Here is a 20411-nt window from a genome sequence, read left to right as displayed (position 1 = left end):
TCTGGATACGATCAATAAACTGAGTCATGAAAGTCTCCTGGTGTAATGTAACATGTCACTTTGATGGTATGCTTACGATTTTCCCGATTGGGCCGGCGGCGGAGGCGAAGTCAGCTTCCGGTGCCTGAACAGCTCTGCTCTCCTTACTTACGGAGCAGTTTGCTTGCTTCCTCCTGAAATCAAATCGCAGCAGCCTTTTCCCTTTTTGCAGTAACACGGTTTCTCTTCAATGAGAATGCATTCCGGAGGCCTACTTTGTCGTTGATGTCACTGTCGCTAGACTCCTGACCCCTGACCGAGGATATCGTACGCCTCCGCACCAAACCGAGTACTCGAGCTCCGCAGCGACTCTCACACCCCTGCCATCCGCCAGGATCTTACCACTCGCTCTATCTCCCCCGAATGCTTTGCAGTAAGCGGGGGAGTACTGAACTTCGAGTCCAACCCACTATACAGCATCTCCGTCTACTGAGCATTCGCCTCTCCGCACGAATGCTCCCCGCCTGACATACGGCACAGATCCACCTCACCTTCCTCCATACGAAGAACAAAATACATCAGAGAAACTCAAGAAAGACCATGGCGTGGTACTCTATCCTCCCCCCAGACTTAATCTACGTCGAGAGCTGGGCCGCTCGGATCTTTGTACGCCTACCCCCTTCCCCGCCCCTGAGAACTCCGCTGAGGGGACGTAATGCTAACGCTAATGTGGCCGGGTCCAGGTCTTCCTCGGCATCATTACTATCTTCCCCTGGGCGGCGCTGATCGTCTTCGACGTATTGCTGTATATCTGGCGGATGGGGACGTACGAGTTCCCCGTCGTCGGGGGCCGGGCGAGAGGGATGCAGCGGCCTCGTGCGCCGACTTTGAATGTGAATGTCAGTGAGAGGAGCGAGGTGCCAAGGCGGGTGTTTGGGCTTGGGCCGGCTGTTAATACCGCGGCCGGCGGGGAGGTGGGTGAGCAGATGGAGGTGAAGAGGAGAGAGAGAGTGGTGACGGATACGGATGGGTGAGGCGATGGCCAAGCGGTGCTTGTTGTTTGACTTGCAGGTGTGGTTGACTCGTCGTCGTGGTCGCGTGCTGCTGCGTTGTTCCTAATGTTGATTTGTGCATCTCTATTGATACCCATATGTTTATTGTTCTTGTGGTCTGTTGTCTACAGAGGCGGTTGTCTATATTCTGTATTGTATGTATACCTCTACCTGATCATACTTGGTAGCTCCATGAGCCCAACTAATGCAACTATTGCCTACCGATTCAGCATCTCCATAGCTTGGGATGATAGCACCAGACTATCATACTATCATCCCGTAATGATTCGTTCGGTGATTGCGTCGAGTCGGCGTTACTCCGCGGTTCCCCCGTCCAATCGTGGCACAGACTGAGCAGATATCCAACCGGGCATGATATCCCCTCTTGACTCATTCCCTACTATACAGTATATCATGGACGCATCATGAACACGTCCGAGGTACGACTCACACCCCTCGTAAACGGTCATGTCTACCGCACGATTCCAGCACCTCGAGTCATGGAGACTCTACCTCGAAAGAAACCCATCCATCATCTTGTTCCTAGTCCTGGGGATCGGGACATTCGCATTCGCATCCGCATACTATCGCAAGATCAAGGTCCGTCTTGCCATCCTCTCATTACAAATTCCACCACTAACACAGCCAGACCATCCCATCCAAACATGAGTCTTCATCTGAAGCAGAAACGGGGTACGCACCCATCGCCCCCCTCCCCAACTTCAACTGGGAAACAACCGAACCACTCGTCTTCCGGCCCTTCAAGCCAAAATACCACTTGACGATGGGTATGCCCCAGTCACAGTAACCCATCTAGTCCGCAAGACTGCAGCTAACGCAATCAGCCCTCTCCACCATCCCCATCTCAGACCTAATCCCCATGGACAAGACCTACAAAGAGCGGATGGCGCTGCGCGCGTCTCTACTAAAGGAGTACCCCGACGTCGTGCTCGGCGTGCACGATGAAGCCGATCCGCGGATCCGCCGCGCAGTCGGCGAGTTGTACGGCTTTATCATGGGGACGTATCTTCCCACGCGGTACCCGACGATGTTTAGCTTGTCGGTGTCGGCTGACCACAGCACAACATTAGTAAAGAATAAGGTCACGGGGAAGACGTACCCCGTGGAGATCGACATGGACATGGGCCAGAAGCAAGCGGTCCTCAAAGCCCTAGAGATCCTGGGCCAGACCGTCGACGAGGAATTTCTTATCCTCTTGCCTGATGCTCGCGGCAAGGACGAAGATACGTCGGGGGGAGAGGAGAGATATTTCCTAGCCGCGTACACCGCATACTTTCCCTCTGGGTTCGACACGCGCACGAAACTTGGTCTGCGGCTTGCGGCCATCCATGACCCGGTCCCGGGGTACAAGGAGAAGCTGGAGCGGAGCATGGATCGGTTCTTTGCGCGGGTCGAGGTGGGGAAGGTCGTGGCGAGGGTGAACTGGAGTATTACGACCAAGACGGGCCTGTTTGCTGCGTTTGGAGGCGTGCATGGCTCGACGGAGGCGTCGGCGCAGGCTCCTGGAAAGGAGGAGATTGAGCCGGGGATGTTGGATGTGGATTCGGTGGGTGCTGTTACTCTCCTTGGGGTTGTTGGTTATGCTTACGCCGAAGGATGTAGACGGTTCTGCGGTGTGAGCGGCAGACGCTGCATCGGCTGCCTCGGAGCAAGGCGCTTGTCTTTGCGTTCCATACGTATACGTATCCTCTGCAGACGATCAAGGACGAAGGTCTGGGCGAGGAGCTGGCGATGGCGATTGATGGCTTGAAGGCGGGCAATGTGCCCGGGATGCATTGGTACAAACGGGGTTCTGTATGGGGCGAGGCCGTCAAGCACTTTCTACGTAGTTGACTGGTTGATGGTCTATGCATTTTCGCTAGGACTAGGACTATATCTAACCCAATCGCTGAATCACCTTGATGAGGTCGGCCGTCACACCCATGGCCGTGACATCGCCGCCCGCACCGGCGCCCTGCACAATCAGGGGGTTGCTTCCGTACCGCTTGGTGTAGAAGCTGATGATATTGTCGCTGCCCTTGAGACCCGCAATGGCACTGTCCTTGTCGAACTGCTGCAGCCCGACGCGCACCTCCTTCTTCGCTACGTCCACGCTACCCACATACCGCACGACCTTGCCCTGCTTCTCGGCACCCTCCTTGATAGCCGCCATCTGTTCATCAAATTTAGGTAGTTCCGTCATGAATTGAGTGATGCCGTCCGCGGTGGAAGGCAGCGCCGCCAACTCGGCGGGGATCAGCGACTCAATGGGGAAGGCGTCCGGGCCCTGGACCTCGAGACCCGCAATGCGTGCCAGGATGGTCAGCTTGCGCGCCACGTCCATGCCGTTCAGGTCATCGCGCGGATCGGGTTCAGTGTATCCCAGCTCCTTGGCCTGGGCGACAACCTCGCTCCACTTGGCGTTGGAGGCGCCCGAGGCGGGGGCAAAGGTGTTGAAGAGGAAGGAAAGCGTGCCGGAGAACACGCCCTCGATGCGGGTGACCTCGTCACCGGTAGCGACGAGATCGCGCAGCGTCGAGATGACGGGGAGCCCGGCGCCGACGGTGCTCTCGTGGTAGACGAGCGCCTTGCCCTCGGCGGCCGCGGCGAAGATCTCCTTCCACAGCGAGAGGTCGGAGGAGAAGCCCTTCTTGTTCGGGGTGACGATGGAGATGCCCTTGCGGAGAAAGACCGGGTACGAGCTGGCCAGAGCTGGGTCGCTGGTGTTGTCGACCAGGATTGAACGGCCGGGAGCGGAGGAAAGATAGGAAGCAATCTCTTCGGGGGACAGAGCACCCGACTTGGTGAGCGAGGGGGTCTCGGCGGCCGCCTTCCAGTCACCAGCGGGGATGGCGGGGGAGTAGGCCGGTGTCGGGGCCAGAAGCGTCTGTGTTGAGCGAGCGAGGAGGATCAGCTTGGGAGCATTGGGGAGACGGGCGAGTTGGTTCAGGAATGCGGTTCCAACACCACCGACGCCTGCATCATGCATTCATTGTAAGCGTGAGTCAGTACTCTGGTGAAGCAAAGGTGGGATACTCACCGATGACACCGAGATAGATGTTAGACATGGTCAATGGCTGGGGAATTCTCGATATTTGTGGCAGAAATGGATATAGACAGTGCAACAATTCCAAGAAACTTTTCAGTAGAGAATGAACAGGAACAGAGACAGCAGTGGATGAATCATAAAAGTTGCAGAACGCCAACGCTTTAATCGTGGAGTCGCGGGGCAGCGATTATCGGAGTGGTGCCTGAGGCATAAATACGGTTATCTAATCGACATTGGCGAGATTTATCTACATACGGAGTACAACATTTACTGCTCTTCATCTTCAGAAGTACGGACTAAAACTTCCAACACTGTTGCTCACCAGCAAACATCACAAAATGTCAAATACAAACCCATCCCTCTACGGCATCCCCCGACATAGCCAAAAACCCTCCTCGCAATCCACCGCCCCCTCGTCTTCCACCCTCGCCTTCACCACCCAGCTCTCCTCCCTCATCACCAAGGGCAGTGACTCGCCCGCCCGCGGCCGCCCTCGACCCTCCAAATCCTCCAAATCAGACATCTTCGCCGTCCACAACAAAGGCGCCCAGAAACGCGCCGCAGCGGACCTCCGCGATGACGACGACGAAACCTCCGTCCGCCAGATCCACAAGCGCACCGCAGACATCGGCGCCGTCGACGCCGCCACCCTGCACCGCTCCAAGCGGCGGCTGGAGGAAAAGGCGCGCATGTACGAGGATCTCAAGACCGGGCTCTATCTCGCGGGCGACAGCGACGACGAGGCAGACACCAATGCAGGCGGGGACGATTACCTGGCAAGGCTCCGCCGGAAGGAGAAGGAGGGGCTGGTGGATTTCGATCGGAAGTGGGCCGATGCGCAGCGAGCGAGGGGGTCAGATGATTCTGGGTCTGAAAGGGAAGAGGCTGAGGCCGACGACAATGCGTCCATCGTCTCGTATGAAGACGAGCTCGGGCGGAGCCGGCGCGGGACGAGGGCCGAAGCTGCGCGTGCTGCGTTAGCTAAAGCGCAAGAGAGCGGCGAAGGTCGGGGCCCGGAGCGGTGGCGACCTGCGCGGCCCGAGAAGCTAATCTATGGTGCTGCGGTGCAGGCGGAGGCGTTCAATCTGTCGTCGTCTGCGGCGGAGCAGATGGCGACGCTTGCTGCGCGGCGGGACCGGTCGCCTACGCCGCCGGAGGAGACGCACTACGATGCGGATGCGGAGGTGCGGAACCGCGGGACGGCGTTCTATGCGTTTGCCAAGGATGAGGAGACGCGGAGGAAGCAGATGGAGGAGCTGATGAGTGCGCGGGACGAGACGCAGCGCGAGCGGGAGGCCAGGCAGGCGAGGCGGGCGGAGCGACAGCGGGTGAAGGACGAGAGGAGGCGGCAGATTGAGGAGCTACGAACTAAGAGAAGGGCGGAGACGTTTCTGGCTGGGTTGGGAGATTTGGGTGCTCTGCAGGCAGACGCATCCTAGATACATGTATTGGGTTTGTCTTTTATAACGTGCTGTACATTATGATACCCCATTTGCAACATTCAACGCCAGAGAAGCGAATACCTCCCAAAAAGGATATATCAACGAGGCAAATAAGCCGCTCAAATGATCATTTCTCATGACGGTCATGGCACATAAATCGTAGGTATATATTTTAGTCATCAAGTTCGTCCGTAATGGTTCCTGATACGACCAAAGTCTGACTGCGATAACTCTAGCGAGTATTCGCCAGCTCGGCGATGGTCTCAACGAAACCTTGGGCATCTACACCCATCAGTATTCTGTACCAACCCTGGGATAAAAAAAAAAGACCTACCAGCACGATTCGTAAACTGCAAGATATGCTCCCCCCTCGACGTCTTCTGCGGGGTATAATCCGCCGCGAACATGAAGATGGTCTGACGGAGCTCACGCAGCACAACCACCTTGGAATCCGGACGGCGGATCCAACCGCGCGTCCCGAGGTGCTGAGTGATAAAGGCAGTCCACACGGGGGCTCTGTAAACCAGTCAGCTTTTTCCAAGATCTGTGGATCGGCATCATACCGTTTCATCTCCCCCTTGTGGACGGATGCCTGGAGCCTCACGGCTCCGGAGACCTTGTCCCGGTATATGCGCAATGCGTGAAGGTAATTATCGTCGAGGATTTGTCTGTTGCAGTGTGAGCTTTGAATTGGGCAGTGTCTGCGAGACTTACCCTCCAAAGAGCTCTTCTTCGTTATCGAGCTCGTAGTCACGGATGCTCTCCACAGGTCGACCGGCGTCCTGGGAGCGTAATGCGAGAAATGTGCAGAAGAAAAGGACCATCTCTGTGCTTATCAGCAAAGGCTCTGCAGACATCTGGTAGAAGGTGACTTACGCTCAATGGTGCTGAACTTGAGGTTGGCCCACAGGACCAACTCGTACCCTCCGCGCCGTCGCCGGCACAGGTTGAGACAGGAGCCAACACGGACGATCTCCAGGAGATTCAAAGGCATGCAGAAGTATTCGCTTGGCCGAGTGGTGTGAGGGGCCTTGCACAATATCCGTGCTCGGTGGTCATCCTCGCGAAGATAGAAATGCACGCGAAGGTCGGAGTCGCCGGTGAATGCTCTGAGACGGTTAGCTGCGGGTTCTCTAGGGGAGCAGGACCAGGTATATGCTCACAATTGGAAGAGTTCCTCGAACTCTTCATCTTTGAGCCATCGCTTGACGCCGGGAGAATGCTCACCAAGACATTTCGAACTAGTGCCATCATGCATCAATAGCTAGATCAGTGGCCTGGAGATATATCATGCTCACCTTTCGCCTACGTAAGGAATGGGGGTCATTGTAATCTCATCTAGAAATACCCGCTTGGCCCAATGGTCGCTCACGAACGTATTGGAGGCAGCGGACTGACTGGTAGTGGTCGTAGAGCCGGTAGTCGGCGATCCCGGCGCATCAGGCGCAGAAGGGGGAATATCCGAAAATGTCCCTGACGAAGGAGAGAGGGGCGATTGAGGCGAGCGATGAGATGGTCTGGCTCGCTCGTACGACCTACGGTTACGGGGTCGTCGATCACTGACTGGACTTCCTGGCTCGGCACTCGTGGTGCTCGAGGACGGGGTGCCCAGGGAGAGGCCGCCAAATCGCGGAGTAAGCCGGTTTTCCTGCTGGATTAAGAGACCCTTGAGGTTGTTGCGCAGACCGCTCATAAGAGGGGTGTCGGGATATTTGCTACGACACCATGTCAGTATCAGGCCTAGGGAAAAAAGAAGCTGGACGCACTCCTTGATCAAATCCTCCAATTCCCGGAGAAAGGTCTTGTACTTGGCCAGACGAGTGGGAAGCGGCTCGTGAGACTCCTTCTGAAAGAAAGCAGTAAGGCTAAGCCATGTCCGTTTGAAGACCTCGCGGTTCGACCCTTTCTGCACTTCAATGTCGCCGAAGAAATCCACAATGTCCTCGAGTGTATACTTCAGGCTGGTCTGCACCAGTTCCAGGTCTTCTTTGGCGACAGCCACATTACGCCGAAATTGACGATTCTTAGTGAGGTCATCCAGGCTTGTCAAAGATGTGCTGATGGAGTAGAGGTCGGCAATGAGACTGGTTATCTCCGTTGCATGTTCGGGCAGAGGATCGCGCAGCATCCGGAAGCCAGCTGCCACATCCTCTGCGTTGTCGGCCGATGTGCGCAATGCCATTGCGAGGGATCACATCACTGGGCCGCGGCCTTTAACCAGAATTTCGCTCGGGAAGTGTGGAGTATGTTATATACGTTTTGAGAGGCGAGCCGGAATTGTAATGCACAAACAGTTGACCACTGTTGTGTTCAAATAAAGAATATTGAGACGAAGAAAAATATACCACGCGGGGACCGCACAAATGGTCGCTATACGAAAAGTAGTGTGGAGTTACATCCAGGACAAGCATAGTAAAACCAAGGCAAAGGGAAAATAAGAGCCGGAGGGGCACCAACAGTCAACTCGGAGATTGATGATTAGGATTAGACTAAGTAAATTTAATTAGTTAGTTATGGGGTTCTTGAGAGCTTGCTTGTGCCGTGTCATCGGTGGGATCAGCCCTCGGATGCATGTCGTCTCAGAGTCTCTTGTAGAAAGACGGAGAAGCGCACACAAAAGCAGCAAGCTTGGAAAGAGCAAAGAATCCCTATCAGAAAAGAAGGATAATGAATGAAAGAGAAGGAAAGCAACCAGGATTGTTCAAAAGGGACAGAGAATATGGTATCTAGAAGCAGCCGAAGAAGCCTCAAGTGGGGCACAAGATCTGACTGAGTCAAAGGATTCTACATACAATCAAGAGACCCTCAAGATCCCTCATCCTTGCACTTGCAATCCGTTGGCGAAGAAGACAATCGACTTGCGGCTCCTTCAGCGACAGACAGCGACAGACCGCGACAGAGAAGATGCCCCCTCCTGGCCGTCTAATAAGGATCGTTGACGTGGTCGTGCAGAGGATAGTCCTGGCAGCCAATAATGCGCGGGGTTATCGCATCCACCGAATTGAGCGGTGATGAGCATTTGTAAGTGTAAGTGTAACCCCGCGAGGACGAGTAGGACGAGATGAATGGGATGCTTCAAGCGGCTAGAGGGACCGGCATCTCATGACACCGGATCTCTGTTCCATCTCTAATTCCAGAAGTCTCATTCTTTGCAATCCCTTGTGAGGAACAAAGTTTATGACCAACCTTAAACAAGTCGCTCTCATTTTATGCAGATCACGAGACACTCCCTAAGAGGCGATAAGGAGATCTCAGAGTGCAGAGGTCTAGGGCTGGAATATGCTTTGACAATCAACGCTAAGAGCACATCTAGACCTGCGATATCAGAGTAAGCAATAAGCATCGATCTCTGGGTTATGTATCGTACCACCTCTCGCTGGTGACCAAATCTAGGTAGATACACCGTCTTTGACACCAACTACCTCTCTACTTGGAATGGTACGCCTACAATGCTCCATTATCCATACCAGCTATATATAGCCCAAGGCAATAAACAGATCTCCCATAGTCCATACCTGAGCCCTAATTCGAAATGTCAAAGCTCAGGCATCAAGGCATCAACTCGGAGATATCGGAGCTGGAACGCGTCGGTGGCAACACGTAAACAAACCGTCCCCGCGTCATCCCGGGAGCTTGGGCCAGGTACCCGAGCTGCAAGATCTCTCACATTTTTGCAAGTCTCAACTGTCAATCGGCAGCAACCCGTGCAACCTATCTACTTGATATACAACACAATAGGCGATAAGGGAAAGGATGCGGTTGATTAGCTACTAGTATACAGCAGTTTTTGCTTGCCTCACACATCACTTTCTGCAGCTTCAACTTCCGGTCATAACAATCCCACCAGCCGGAACTCAAATAAGGCTGCAGTCCACCCTTATTCAAGCCAAATTCAACCCAGTCCGTACAGTAAACATTTCCCATTGAAGATCCTTCATGAAGAACAGAAAAGCACGTAGAGAAACCCCACCGTCATCCCATCCCGAAAGCCGTCGCAAGTTAAAATAGAAAGGAGTATAGAGAGGAAAAAGCGACGAATACAACTCAATCAGAGTGAAAATACGACTCAACAACGCCGATCGGTCCAGACACAAGAGACCTAGGTTTGAAAGAAGATCTTAAGAGGATTCCTCTTCGTCCTCATCCTGAGCGGCCTGTAATCCAAGGTCTGTCAGCACTGTTCATTTCAAGGCGCAAGAGGTATAATCACGTACGTTGTAGCTCGCCTTCTCGTCCTCGTAACGCTTCTTGTCGGCGGCGGCCTTCTCCTCGTAAGGTCGGCGGTCGCTGTCGCTCAGGGCCTTCCATCTCTCTCCGAGCATCTTGCCGACCTGACCTGCGGAGAGAGTAAGCGATGAATCCAGAGCTTGATGTGGTCAGATGACTTACCGAACGAGATGCCGGGGTTCTCCTCGCGGACCTTGTCACGGTTGTCGTTGGCGAAGAACATGTAGGCAGAAAGACCACGCTTGGGGGCATTGGGGTCTACCTCAAGGATTAGTTCAAAGCAAGCTGCGTCAGAAAAAGCGCAAGTACATACCCTTCTTCTTTCTCTCGACGCGCTTGGTCTTGGTGCGGGTGGAAGTCTTTTCCTTAGGCATTGTGGTGGTGATTGACTGCAAGGAAGAGCTGTTAGAAGCTGCCAATTAAGTCGGGAAATCAAAAACGAGTGTGTCAGATGAAAAAGAAAACACAGAAGATGGAATCAAATCTAGATGAAAGGTCGAGGAACTGATGCTCGAGTGCGCGCTAGACGCAGAGTGGTGCGCGTGCCTGGAGGGCGCTCGCGGTCGCAAGTCAAGCAATAACACGAGAAAAGAAAATCGCGCATCCAGAACTTACCTGAGACTTGACTCAAAGAGCAAGAAGATAGTTCAAGTATTAAAATCGACTGTTTTGGCCTGCATTCGACGAATATCAGTTTGGGGCTGTTCATTGCCACTGAACTATATGATTGCGGTCGCGAATGCGCGACAGCAGGATCTCGCGGTCATGTTGGAAAAATCAAGCAAATAACGATCGCAGAAAGACGTTCTGAAACAGAAACAAGTAGATGCAGAGAAAAATAATAATTGGGTTGGTGTTGTTGAGAACATGCTTAGATGTGGGAATGTTTATAAGGAAACTCACCGATTCGGATGTAGTACTTTTTTGTATGGGAGCGAATTTGTATGGAGAGAACTGGTAGAGGGAGAGTGAGGGAGTAGAGAGAGAGAGAACAGTATGAGGGAGAGGGGAGAGTAGTAGTAGTAGGAGAGGGAGGGCAGCAGCACCAGCAGAAAGGGAGGACGGGACTGCGGGCCACCACTCTGCTTACACCACTACTACTGGACTACTGACGACCTGCTTTACCTCACTCACCTCATACTACGCTTTGCATCCGGCTTAGTTTGGTTGGAAGGGAGGAGGAGGGGGGCAGCACAGGCAAGGGAAAAGTTACCTGACTGGCTGACACTGTGAGTGGTATCGTCACATACATGTCACGTACAGCATTGCTCAGGCTTCCATATCCTGCGGCCGTCAGCTGTCCCACGGACTCCCCACCCAATATTTTCATAAGGACATGTTCTTCGAAGGTTAACGAATCTCTTTATTTGAACAAGATCCGTTCGTCGATTCTGTATATCTTGACTTCCTTCGCAATAAATGTCGTTTTTTGTCGAACCAAGTGCGTACCTGGGTTGCGCATCGCGCTGATGGCGAGGTATCGTCATTCGCTGTATTGGGAATACCATACTGTTACCTTACACCTCATCTCATCCACATCTACCGTCCTTTCCTACTAGCTGGTACCACTTTACTAGCAGTACTTTTCTCCATACTGTGGATTAATCACACATACCTAAGCCACCCAGCAATGGTACGGAGGACAAAGTAGCACATAGATAATTGACCGTGGTATTAATTATTGAAGGCTGATCAATTTTCATACGTCCATTGATCATCGAGATACGTATCAATAATCTCGGTAAAAAAAAAAAGAAAAAAGAAATAAATGAAAAAGTAAAAATGAAAATATAATTCTTTGTTGTGAATTCGATAGCTGGCTCTGGATCAAGCGCTGCTGACCCTTCCCATACATAATTCCCACTGCCTCTTTCTTCTATGTACACACACAGAGCCCGTGCCTCGGCGCAAACCCATCCATGCCCTACCATTATCGCTCTCGATTGGATTGTCTGTTCATGCTTAATATCTCCTTGAATGAAGGGATATGTGTATTTTTACCTGTCAATCGCTTAAGAGAACTGTTTACCTTGTACGGGGTAGAGGTCGTTTGCTCTTCCTTTCTAGTTACAATTCTAATCATATTGGGCAGTAGAGTGCATGAGCTCTACACTCTGCCAGCCTAGCTTCTCTGTACCCATGTAGTGCATATTGTCCTTTCTTTATTATTGGGGCCCGTAGGGATTTCGTTTGCTTCAGCTTGTGTTTTCCCCTACTTTATATCAAACCTTTCCATGATAATTACGGCTTGACTCTCTATGCATCAGGTCGGGTTTCCATGGATACGCATTAAATGCTTTGCCATTATTCATGCTACACGTACCAAGCTGAAATCGTGGTAGACTTGAATGTGGATTATTCCCCAAGTACTCAGGCCTCAGACGTGCTGCACAAGCTAGACTATCTACTTGGAATCCTGTTTGAGTCCTAGACTTCGGTCTGAGGGGAGTATTGCCAATTTACTGCGGAGTAGACTAGCCAGCCACAGAAGGTAATAATGCCTTGCTTTAGTATCAAAGGATCGCGTAAATGTGTAGCAGCACAGAGCACTTCAGTGCCCGGGTAATGGGTGTTAAATCATACAGCCACGTCCTTGTATATGTATCCTACACACTGCTCACCGTCTGTTTGCTGATGCATACACGGGTACTGGTAGAACTATCCAGTCTCCATAGAAGACTGTTATTCTACTCTTAAAGATTTTAAAGGCAAGGGTTAGTGAATTATTCAGAACTGAGGGTCAGAAGTCAAGGCCATAAGCACTCGTAAACTTAGAATGTTGAATAGTTGGGCGTGGAAGTGTCATTATCCTGGTATCCTCCACATCCGGGACGTACTTCGAGTACCGAGTGGATAAATCTGCTTGCCTGCAGGCATTGCATGCCTAGCTCAAGCTAAATGCCACTTCGTCTTGAAGATTATGGGCAAATCCCAAAATAACCATACAGTAGGAGATACGAAGGTAGTACTACGGAGGAGGACCTTACTCCCCGTAAACCCAATTTTATGAGTGTGGGAGGTATTACTGGTACGTACTATGGGGAAGTCGTCATAGAGTGTGTCAACACTCAGTCTAGCACTCACCTACTACTTAGGTTCTTTCCAACTTCCAGGTGGAAGCGCTGATTGTTATTATTACCAAAGAATACTGCGAAGGTACTCATCCATCCTAGCTTCAGTTGAGACCCATAGCCCTGAGTCGCTGATTAATGCACAACATCCTTAGACGCATCCATCAATTGGCGCCCACCTTATCCGGTTCTAATTTCCACCCATGTGCATTCGGATTTTTCTTCATCATTTTACGCTTCACGGCCAAGTCATGTATTATTATGTATGACACTAAGACAGAAATCATATGCTTTGACAAACATTCTTGGCAGTACCTCTCTATGGGTGGAGGATTATGTCACGTGGGTCACACCGCGACTGAAGATTATTCTAGTAGTGGGTGCTGGCGCGTCTTCAGTTTATCGGCAGTCTGGGCGACACTTTAGGTACCTAAGCGAGCTTCCTCTGCTCCTTCTCAATCTTCGACGATCTGTATACCGCCCTAATTGAAAATGAAAAATGAAGTCTATCATCACCACTCATTAACTAGAAGCCGCATCCTGTAGTACGCCGGTCGGAGAAGCCAGTACAACCAAATTGCGGGGAATCAAAAATACTGAGGCGACCATTCTCCCTTTAATCATCAGATTCATCAATGACTAGAGCTGTAAGCTCATCGTCTTCAGCCCAGTTCACTCCACTTCCCACAACAATAGCACTTGCAATGCTTTTCATGACTTCCCATCTTGATTTGCTCTTCTTGCGATCGGCCTCTAGCTGTTCGAGTTGTGCCTTGAGGTCGTCATCGTCAAGCGCCTCTCTCCACGAAGCATCGTCCTTCGTGGACTCCAGAAGCTGCCGCACTAGTTCTTGATTCTTCTGGTGTAGCTGTAGGTTTTGTACTTCCACATTGGATAGTTCTCTCAAAGTCGCGTTGTGCGCATTCATTAGATTCTCATGTGTCAAAGAAAGCACATCACGCCGGTTGACCAGGGGTAAAAGAGCTCTATGAAGCGTCAGTATGGCAAAGGCAGATTTAAAATGCGCACATAAACTGAAAGGAGGTAAAACCTTTCAGCAGGTGATGTAGCTTTCAGGTGAACAGCTTTTAATGTTGGATCAGTCATCAGGACAGTACTGATGGCCTTTCTTTTGACCGTGTAGGTGGCCCTTGCCTCGAGAAGCTCACGTTCTGCGATTGCAAGTTGCTCATCCGGGTTGTCCCCAGAAGCCGGTTCCAGCTCTAGTGAGAATCAGCGATCTGGACTGACAGCTGCGGAGGGTTTAAAAGATGTATCGGGGAAACAGAAAAATTATATTGACGCGTACCTTGTTCGAGAATCGCCTTTTCCAGTTCCAGTTCCTGGATTTGATTGTAGAGCTGCAAAATCAAGGCTTCCTTGTCGGACAAGGACACCACATCGCGAGGGTCATCAGCCGCAAGGTCCAGCAAGGAAACCTCGCCTGGACTGAGCTGAGGCAGAGACTGAATCCTCGCAGTTGACATGGAGCAAGACCTCGTGGCAGGCTGACCAAAGCATCTTGTGATATCTCAGGTGAAGCTAGCTCGTAAGCTTTCCGGTCACTGGAGCTACTAACCAAAAGTCCAACGGTCGGGGGCGCGGTGGAGAATCCCTGGTTCCGGGGTTGTGTCACGGACTCACAGGTCCCTACCAAAGCCTAGGCTGGAGCTTCTCTCGGGGGCCTAGAAGGCTTGCGTCTATATGATATGATCCTCGCCTTATCATCTTCCCCTCCTACATTCTTCACATTTCGACTCCTGAGCATCTGGGCTCAGTCGGTGAGGAGGGGATGTCTCTGAATATCTACATCGCTCACACCGGTGAGCATTTACTTGCTGATCCAGTGTCATTTGCCTCGTATGTTTTCCTCTTATTAGTATTACGTATACCCATCGCCGCATTCGTTCAGCTTGTGCTTCCTTGTACTCTTATCTGATACGGTGCGAAAGCTTACTGACACTATTTATCTCTCCTAGTCCGGATGCACTCCGAACATGGATCGCCCGTTATACCTCGATACCTGCACAGAGGCAGATCTTGATGACCGCTCGGGGAAAGAACGTCAGGATACAGTCACTTGCCACCGAGGTACGATAAGATAGTGCCGTCTATTGTAGTATCTCCGTATAGCTTCAGCTACTCATTGATTTTCGTCCAACAGGACGAGATTTTCGTTTATGACCGTCGTTTTGTTAGCGAAACCGACACTGTCGAGCTCCCGGAGCTTCCTTCTCCCGAACCTTTCACACCAGACACTCCCCCTGATACCCTTGCCAACCAGAACGATGTACAAGCATGGCGGAATCTTTACATGGCCAGACGGTCTTGGGCCTTAGCCCTGGCAGAGAGGTGCGGAGCTATGGACAAGAGCATCCACGAACACAACGGGCGGACGGAGATCGTCAATCGGGCGGCGGGTGTAGCACTCGAGAATCTGAAGACGCATGTGGGCAATTTGGAGAATCGGTTTCAAGAAGCTCAGACGTGGGCAAATGACTTGTTGAAAGAGCAGCAGGTTGCCCTGGATGGATGGCAGCGCGCCCTCGCGACCCTCGAAAGCATTCCCGCACCAAAAGTCTTTCCCTTCCTGGGACGTCCATCAACTCCCAAAGAGCACAGAGATCGGCCAACGGGGACGCTTCGGGATTTCGTGGATGCAGATGAGGTTCAAAAAGCTGGAGCGGAAGCTTCGGCTGAGTCTTCGCGCTTTGCCCGTCAAATTGACGATGTCGCTGAAACCGTGAGGGGCATCACCGCAGACACGCAACGCTTGATCGACGACCCGATGCCATCAGGCACCGACGTCGCCGACGGACTGCAGGAGATGATTACTATCGCGAAGAAAATAAGCTCCGACTATGAGCACGTTCTAGCTCTGCCGAACAATCAGAAGACATTAGCAAATGTTTCCAGGCTTGCTCTGACCCATACCCAAGATCTTCTTCCTTCAATGTTGGACATTAGTGCTGAGATCCATGCCGGGCTCGAAGAAGCCGTCAGGCGACATAATACTGCAATGAAAGTCGCTCTCCACCATATGCGGACTATCTCGGCAATTGAACTACGCCTTGCGGACGTACAATCTCAGATTATTAACCTCAACGTTCAGAGCGACGCGTTTGATGTTGTGTTCTCTGTCTACCACATGCCTATGGTCTACGGCTCCATCTTAGTGGAGTCCGTGCGGCGTCGCGAGTTCAATGAAAAGATGAAAGCCGATTCGCTGACGCTGGCCGAGGAGATGGCTGTCTTCAGGGATGAGGAGCAGCGGCGGCGGAAGAAATGGCTGAAGAGCATGGGTGATTTCATCTCTCTTACAGAGACCACTACTCCGGGCGTCGAGATCAATCTGCAGGGCCTCGATTATGAATGGCCCGAGGTCAATAGAAACGATATCGAATCATATATCGAACATCTCAAATCTCGACCAGCCATGGCTAGTCTGGCCGAAGAGCTTATGCAACAGTACAAGGATTTGGATGCACCTACTCGCCACCAACGCCGCAGGGCAAAGGCTTTCAAGCAGGGCAGCATCTTTGACTTAAGCCGAAGCTCACTGCTACTCCGGAGCGACGATATGCTGCGGAGCCTGAGGGACGAAAAGTCCAAGCTCGAAGAGAAGTTGAAGGGTTCGGAAAGCCGGATTCGAAAGCTCGAGGATCTGCTTCATCGCCAGAGCCAGCTCAGTCGGCCGGTCAGCGGAAATTTCAGCCTGGAATTCCCTAGCTCTCCCGCTTCGCCCCATCCCGATGAACTTTCCAGGCGTTCGTCAGTGTCGTCGCGAAGGATGTCTGCCAACCATTCTTCAGAGGACAAAACGCTAGCGCAGCGGATTGTCACCCTTGAAGCAGAGCTAAATGCGGAGCGGGAGACCGTACAGAGGCTTCAGAAGGAGGCACACGCGGAGAGATTGTCCAATACCGATAAGATTCAAGAGGCGCAGTCTACTAAGAGAGATCTCATCGGCAATCTCGAAGCCCGCCAACGCGAGTTCGATGAAGAGCGGCGTTATCTGGAGGGAGAATTAAAAAAGTACAGACTTCGAACAGAAGAACTAGAGGAGGAACTGGATAGGATCACAGACAGCCGCGACCATGCGAAGCAAGACGCCGACGAACGGATCACTCAACTCGAGACCGAACTGCAAAACCTTCATACTCACGCAGAGGAAGAGATACACCGAGCAAACGATCTACTCGAGCAAATACAGACCCAGAAGATGACGGAAGAGAGCCTCCAGCAACGAATCAGCGACCTCGAGAAGCAGCAGTCGGAGGTCAAAGCGAGAGAGCAGGAGAATCTTCAGACCTTGCAGGCTGCATTCATGAACCTGTCTCCTGGGGGTGCTGTACCAGCTGAGATCCCTGGCATTATCAAGGCAATCGAGGTGCTTTCAGAAGGGCTCTCGATTCACGTCAAGAATGCCGAAGAAAAGATGGCTGAGGCAGTAGCCGAGAACAGCGCTCTCGAAGAGCGAATGAATCAACTGGAGGCCGAGGTTCAAGACGCCAGAAAGAGCGCGGAGCAACACGAGTCGGAACTTGCCCGGGTCCGGGGAGAGCTAGCTCAGGAAAAGGAGAAGCTAGCCGCAGTGGAGTCTGAGCTTCATGATGAGAGATCAAAGCTTAATGCTCTGCAGTTGCAGCATGCAGATGATGGCTCCGGTACGGATGCCTTGCGGGAACGTGTTGTAGAAGAGGAAAGGAAATTAGGAAGCTTGTCTCAAAGACTAGCTGAGGTCGAGGCTCAGGCTCGCCAATCCGAGAAAGAAGTTTCCGAGTGGAAGAACAAAGTCAAGGCCATTTCGGAATCTGAGCAGCAAGCGACAACTCGCATTGAGATTCGTGGCTCAAGAGCTAAGGAGCTTTCCCAACAGCTCTTTGAACAGGTCGAGAAGATGGAGCATATGCTCGAGCAACTGGGCTTCACTGTGATTCGGCAGGACGGAGAGATAGTTGTTCAAAGAGCCTCTAAAGTGATTGCTTCCTCTGGTATTGGCGACAGTCTTGCGCAGTCCGGAGTCGTCTCTGTCAAGCCAGACGCCAGCCTTCTGGACTGGATGCACGCAGAGACGGTTCAAGAGGAGACGGATCGGTACATGGCGTTTTTGGAGTCTCTGTACCAGTTTGACGTGGACGTCTTTGGAGATGCGGTCGTCAGACGAGTGAAAGATATTGAGCTCCTTGCTCGAAAATGGCAAAAAGAGGCGAGAGGATACCGGGACAAGTACCATCGCATGCAGAGCGAGGCGCATGACAAGATTGCGTATCGGTCATTCAAAGAAGGGGATCTTGCCCTGTTCCTTCCCACCCGTAACCAAGCCATCCGCTCCTGGGCGGCATTCAATGTCGGAGCACCGCACTATTTCCTACGCGAGCAAGATGCCCATAAACTGCAGACCCGTGACTGGCTACTGGCTCGGATCACGAAGATCGAGGAGCGTGTGGTGGATCTTTCGAAGTCCATGAACGGAGCCCATCCGGATCGTCGATCCATAGGGGGAACCAGTGACGCGGCTTCGTTCGATGACGAGAATCCCTTCGAACTGTCTGATGGTCTCCGCTGGTACCTCTTGGATGCGAATGAAGAGAAGCCTGGCGCCCCTGCAACACCCGGCCTGGGTAAAAGCACCGTTGCGCCGGCTCACGTAGACGCCCGCGGTAGCATTCGACTGAAGCGTACATCAAACGGAGGGAACGTTGCCAGAACGTTGACGAAGAGCCTGGACAGTCGGCGCAACAGCTCGAGCTCCAAGAAGGGACCGTTCGCCAATTCCCAGCGAGTCAACGAGTCTACAGCGGAACTCGCTCCACCGGCCGAGGCGAATACCCCTGTCTCGCAGAGCGCAGAAGAGGCAGCGTCCACCCCTGAAGAGGTTCGCCGCGACCAGCTCCAGGGACCGTGAAGCATTCACGCGTTCCGTCTTCTTATTATTTTCTTCAGCTTTCGTGACTCCCCGGATTGGAGCTGACGCACCGTCATAGGGCACAGGGCGTGCGCATGAGAGTGTTCCGGGAGGTCGCCAGCCAACCCCGAGCCTGCAGCGTTCGTCTTCCCGGTTAGCCAGCGAGACGGAGGCCTCCTCGCCATCACGATCAGCGTCGACTCGGCGTTCGATGAACAGGTATCGGCCGTGGGAGAAACTCTGGTACGTTGACTACCGATTGGAAAGTGGGAGCAAATGAGCAATATTTACAATTACATCTGGGGTTGAGGGGAGCGATTGATATTTGTCACGTCATGAAATACGGATCATGCCATGCTTGAGAGATACCCATGCGCTTGGAACACGACTTATTTTCTTTTATATGTTATTTAGCCTGTCCTGTCGCAATAACTCATAGATCGGAAACTACGGAATTTGATGAGGATTATACGCTCCATATGCTCAACTCCAACCTCTATAGAAAACTCCACTCGTATCAAGGTGAAACGCACCAACAGCGCTTTGCGCCCGAAAGCGCCCCAAAAGTGATTAGTACTCAATCGAGCTGATCAGCAAACCCCTCCATCCCCCCAACTTCCTGCCAAAAGCGCGCGAAGTCGACGTTCTCCTTCTCGAACAGCTCCTTTGCCTGAAGCATGGCGGAGCGCTGTCTTTCCGGCGTGAAGCCGCCCGGCTGCGTGCTCTCGTACTGGATTAGTTCCACCCACCGGAAGAAGAGATCCTCCTTGCCCATCTCTGTCAACTTGTCCTTGAACGCCAGGATCTGGTCGCTCTGCGCAGACCGCTTCCTCGCCTCCGCGGTGTCCTCGTCTTCAACCCGCCAGATCAGCCACCCGTCCGCATCGGTATTGACCAGCACGGCGGTGCGGAACTCAGACAAGGCAACGCGGTCGTCCTTCCGCGCGGGATCGACCATCTCATGCGCCTTGATCATGGCGTTGTAGTCTAGGTCCCAGTCCGCGTCGACGAGCAGGTATCCCGTCTTGCGGATGCGGTCGGGCGTAACGGCCGCGACGATCTTGTCGCGGGCTTCGTCGTTGTCGCGAATCCAGCGGTTTCGCTCCAGGGTCTCGGAGAGGGTGCGCTGGCTGCGGCGGACGATGATCTCGTGGCCTTGGAAGCCGATTTTGCGGCGCCATTGCACGGGCCCGCGGATGAAGCGGATCGGCCAGGATAGGAAGACGGTTATGAGGAAGTAGTCGATCATGAGGCTGAATGTGCGACGGAGGATGAGGCTTGCTGTTTCGGCTGAGGAGAGTCGTGAGGTGTCTATCCCCGCGGAGCTGGTGAGTCCGATGACCGTGGCGACCATGGCGGGGTAGGTGTTGCGCACCATGTAGATGCGGAGGGCGAAGATGGCGACAATCACGGCATTGATTATGGCTGGTACGATGAAGGTCTGTTTCTTGAGGTCTGGCGGGGAGGTGTCGATGTGGATTAGGTAGACTTCTTGTGGTGAAAGGGGCTCGAGGAACGGCCGGAGGGTGGCGGGTGCTTTGGAGAATGGTGGAAGAGGCCCTGCTTGCGAGCTGGGAGTCGATGATCCGGAGGACGAGGCAGAGCGCGATGCTGACGCCTTACCCTTGCCGGAGCGTCGTGCAGACTTGGCCATTGTGACGTGCTCTTGTTGGAGTGCGGAGG

At 52.7% G+C, this 20411-nt stretch overlaps 9 protein-coding genes across 9 annotated transcripts; 4 read left to right on the top strand and 5 right to left on the bottom strand.

Annotated features, from left to right (window-relative positions):
* Window positions 1-579: 579 nt before the first annotated feature.
* On the top strand, window positions 580-1013 carry Asppvi_006692 (uncharacterized protein; the record flags this gene model as incomplete). Its single annotated transcript, XM_043302590.1, has 2 exons — window positions 580-645; window positions 723-1013. The coding sequence occupies 2 exons, from the start codon at window positions 580-582 to the stop codon at window positions 1011-1013; spliced, it is 357 nt and encodes a 118-aa protein (XP_043158525.1).
* A 486-nt stretch (window positions 1014-1499) lies between these two features.
* On the top strand, window positions 1500-2885 carry Asppvi_006691 (heme-dependent oxidative N-demethylase family protein; the record flags this gene model as incomplete). The annotated part of the gene is made up of 4 exons (XM_043302589.1): window positions 1500-1631; window positions 1681-1819; window positions 1877-2598; window positions 2655-2885. The coding sequence occupies 4 exons, from the start codon at window positions 1500-1502 to the stop codon at window positions 2883-2885; spliced, it is 1224 nt and encodes a 407-aa protein (XP_043158524.1).
* A 43-nt stretch (window positions 2886-2928) lies between these two features.
* On the bottom strand, window positions 2929-4099 carry Asppvi_006690 (homoserine dehydrogenase; the record flags this gene model as incomplete). Its single annotated transcript, XM_043302588.1, has 2 exons — window positions 2929-4007; window positions 4072-4099. 2 exons carry the CDS (start codon window positions 4097-4099, stop codon window positions 2929-2931), a joined length of 1107 nt encoding a protein of 368 aa, XP_043158523.1.
* A 319-nt stretch (window positions 4100-4418) lies between these two features.
* Asppvi_006689 (CCDC174 family protein) lies at window positions 4419-5519 on the top strand (the record flags this gene model as incomplete). The annotated part of the gene is made up of 1 exon (XM_043302587.1): window positions 4419-5519. The coding sequence occupies one exon, from the start codon at window positions 4419-4421 to the stop codon at window positions 5517-5519; it is 1101 nt and encodes a 366-aa protein (XP_043158522.1).
* Window positions 5520-5754: 235 nt separating this feature from the next.
* On the bottom strand, window positions 5755-7704 carry Asppvi_006688 (uncharacterized protein; the record flags this gene model as incomplete). Its single annotated transcript, XM_043302586.1, has 8 exons — window positions 5755-5804; window positions 5857-6038; window positions 6086-6190; window positions 6237-6348; window positions 6399-6631; window positions 6686-6763; window positions 6821-7237; window positions 7289-7704. 8 exons carry the CDS (start codon window positions 7702-7704, stop codon window positions 5755-5757), a joined length of 1593 nt encoding a protein of 530 aa, XP_043158521.1.
* Window positions 7705-9640: 1936 nt separating this feature from the next.
* Window positions 9641-10123, bottom strand: nhp6 (high-mobility group nucleosome-binding protein; the record flags this gene model as incomplete). Its single annotated transcript, XM_043302585.1, has 4 exons — window positions 9641-9676; window positions 9737-9858; window positions 9912-10007; window positions 10063-10123. The coding sequence occupies 4 exons, from the start codon at window positions 10121-10123 to the stop codon at window positions 9641-9643; spliced, it is 315 nt and encodes a 104-aa protein (XP_043158520.1).
* Window positions 10124-13436: 3313 nt separating this feature from the next.
* On the bottom strand, window positions 13437-14307 carry Asppvi_006686 (centromere protein H; the record flags this gene model as incomplete). Its single annotated transcript, XM_043302584.1, has 3 exons — window positions 13437-13806; window positions 13872-14043; window positions 14130-14307. The coding sequence occupies 3 exons, from the start codon at window positions 14305-14307 to the stop codon at window positions 13437-13439; spliced, it is 720 nt and encodes a 239-aa protein (XP_043158519.1).
* Window positions 14308-14612: 305 nt separating this feature from the next.
* Window positions 14613-18980, top strand: atg11 (autophagy protein ATG11; the record flags this gene model as incomplete). The annotated part of the gene is made up of 4 exons (XM_043302583.1): window positions 14613-14680; window positions 14800-14911; window positions 14985-18724; window positions 18842-18980. 4 exons carry the CDS (start codon window positions 14613-14615, stop codon window positions 18978-18980), a joined length of 4059 nt encoding a protein of 1352 aa, XP_043158518.1.
* A 325-nt stretch (window positions 18981-19305) lies between these two features.
* Window positions 19306-20382, bottom strand: Asppvi_006684 (uncharacterized protein; the record flags this gene model as incomplete). Its single annotated transcript, XM_043302582.1, has 1 exon — window positions 19306-20382. One exon carries the CDS (start codon window positions 20380-20382, stop codon window positions 19306-19308), a length of 1077 nt encoding a protein of 358 aa, XP_043158517.1.
* Window positions 20383-20411: the final 29 nt, after the last annotated feature.

The sequence above is a fragment of the Aspergillus pseudoviridinutans genome, assembly GCF_018340605.1.
Source record: "Aspergillus pseudoviridinutans IFM 55266 DNA, scaffold_4, whole genome shotgun sequence".
Classification (NCBI taxonomy): Eukaryota; Fungi; Ascomycota; class Eurotiomycetes; order Eurotiales; family Aspergillaceae; genus Aspergillus; species Aspergillus pseudoviridinutans.
This window is presented reverse-complemented; position numbering and strand designations above follow the sequence as displayed.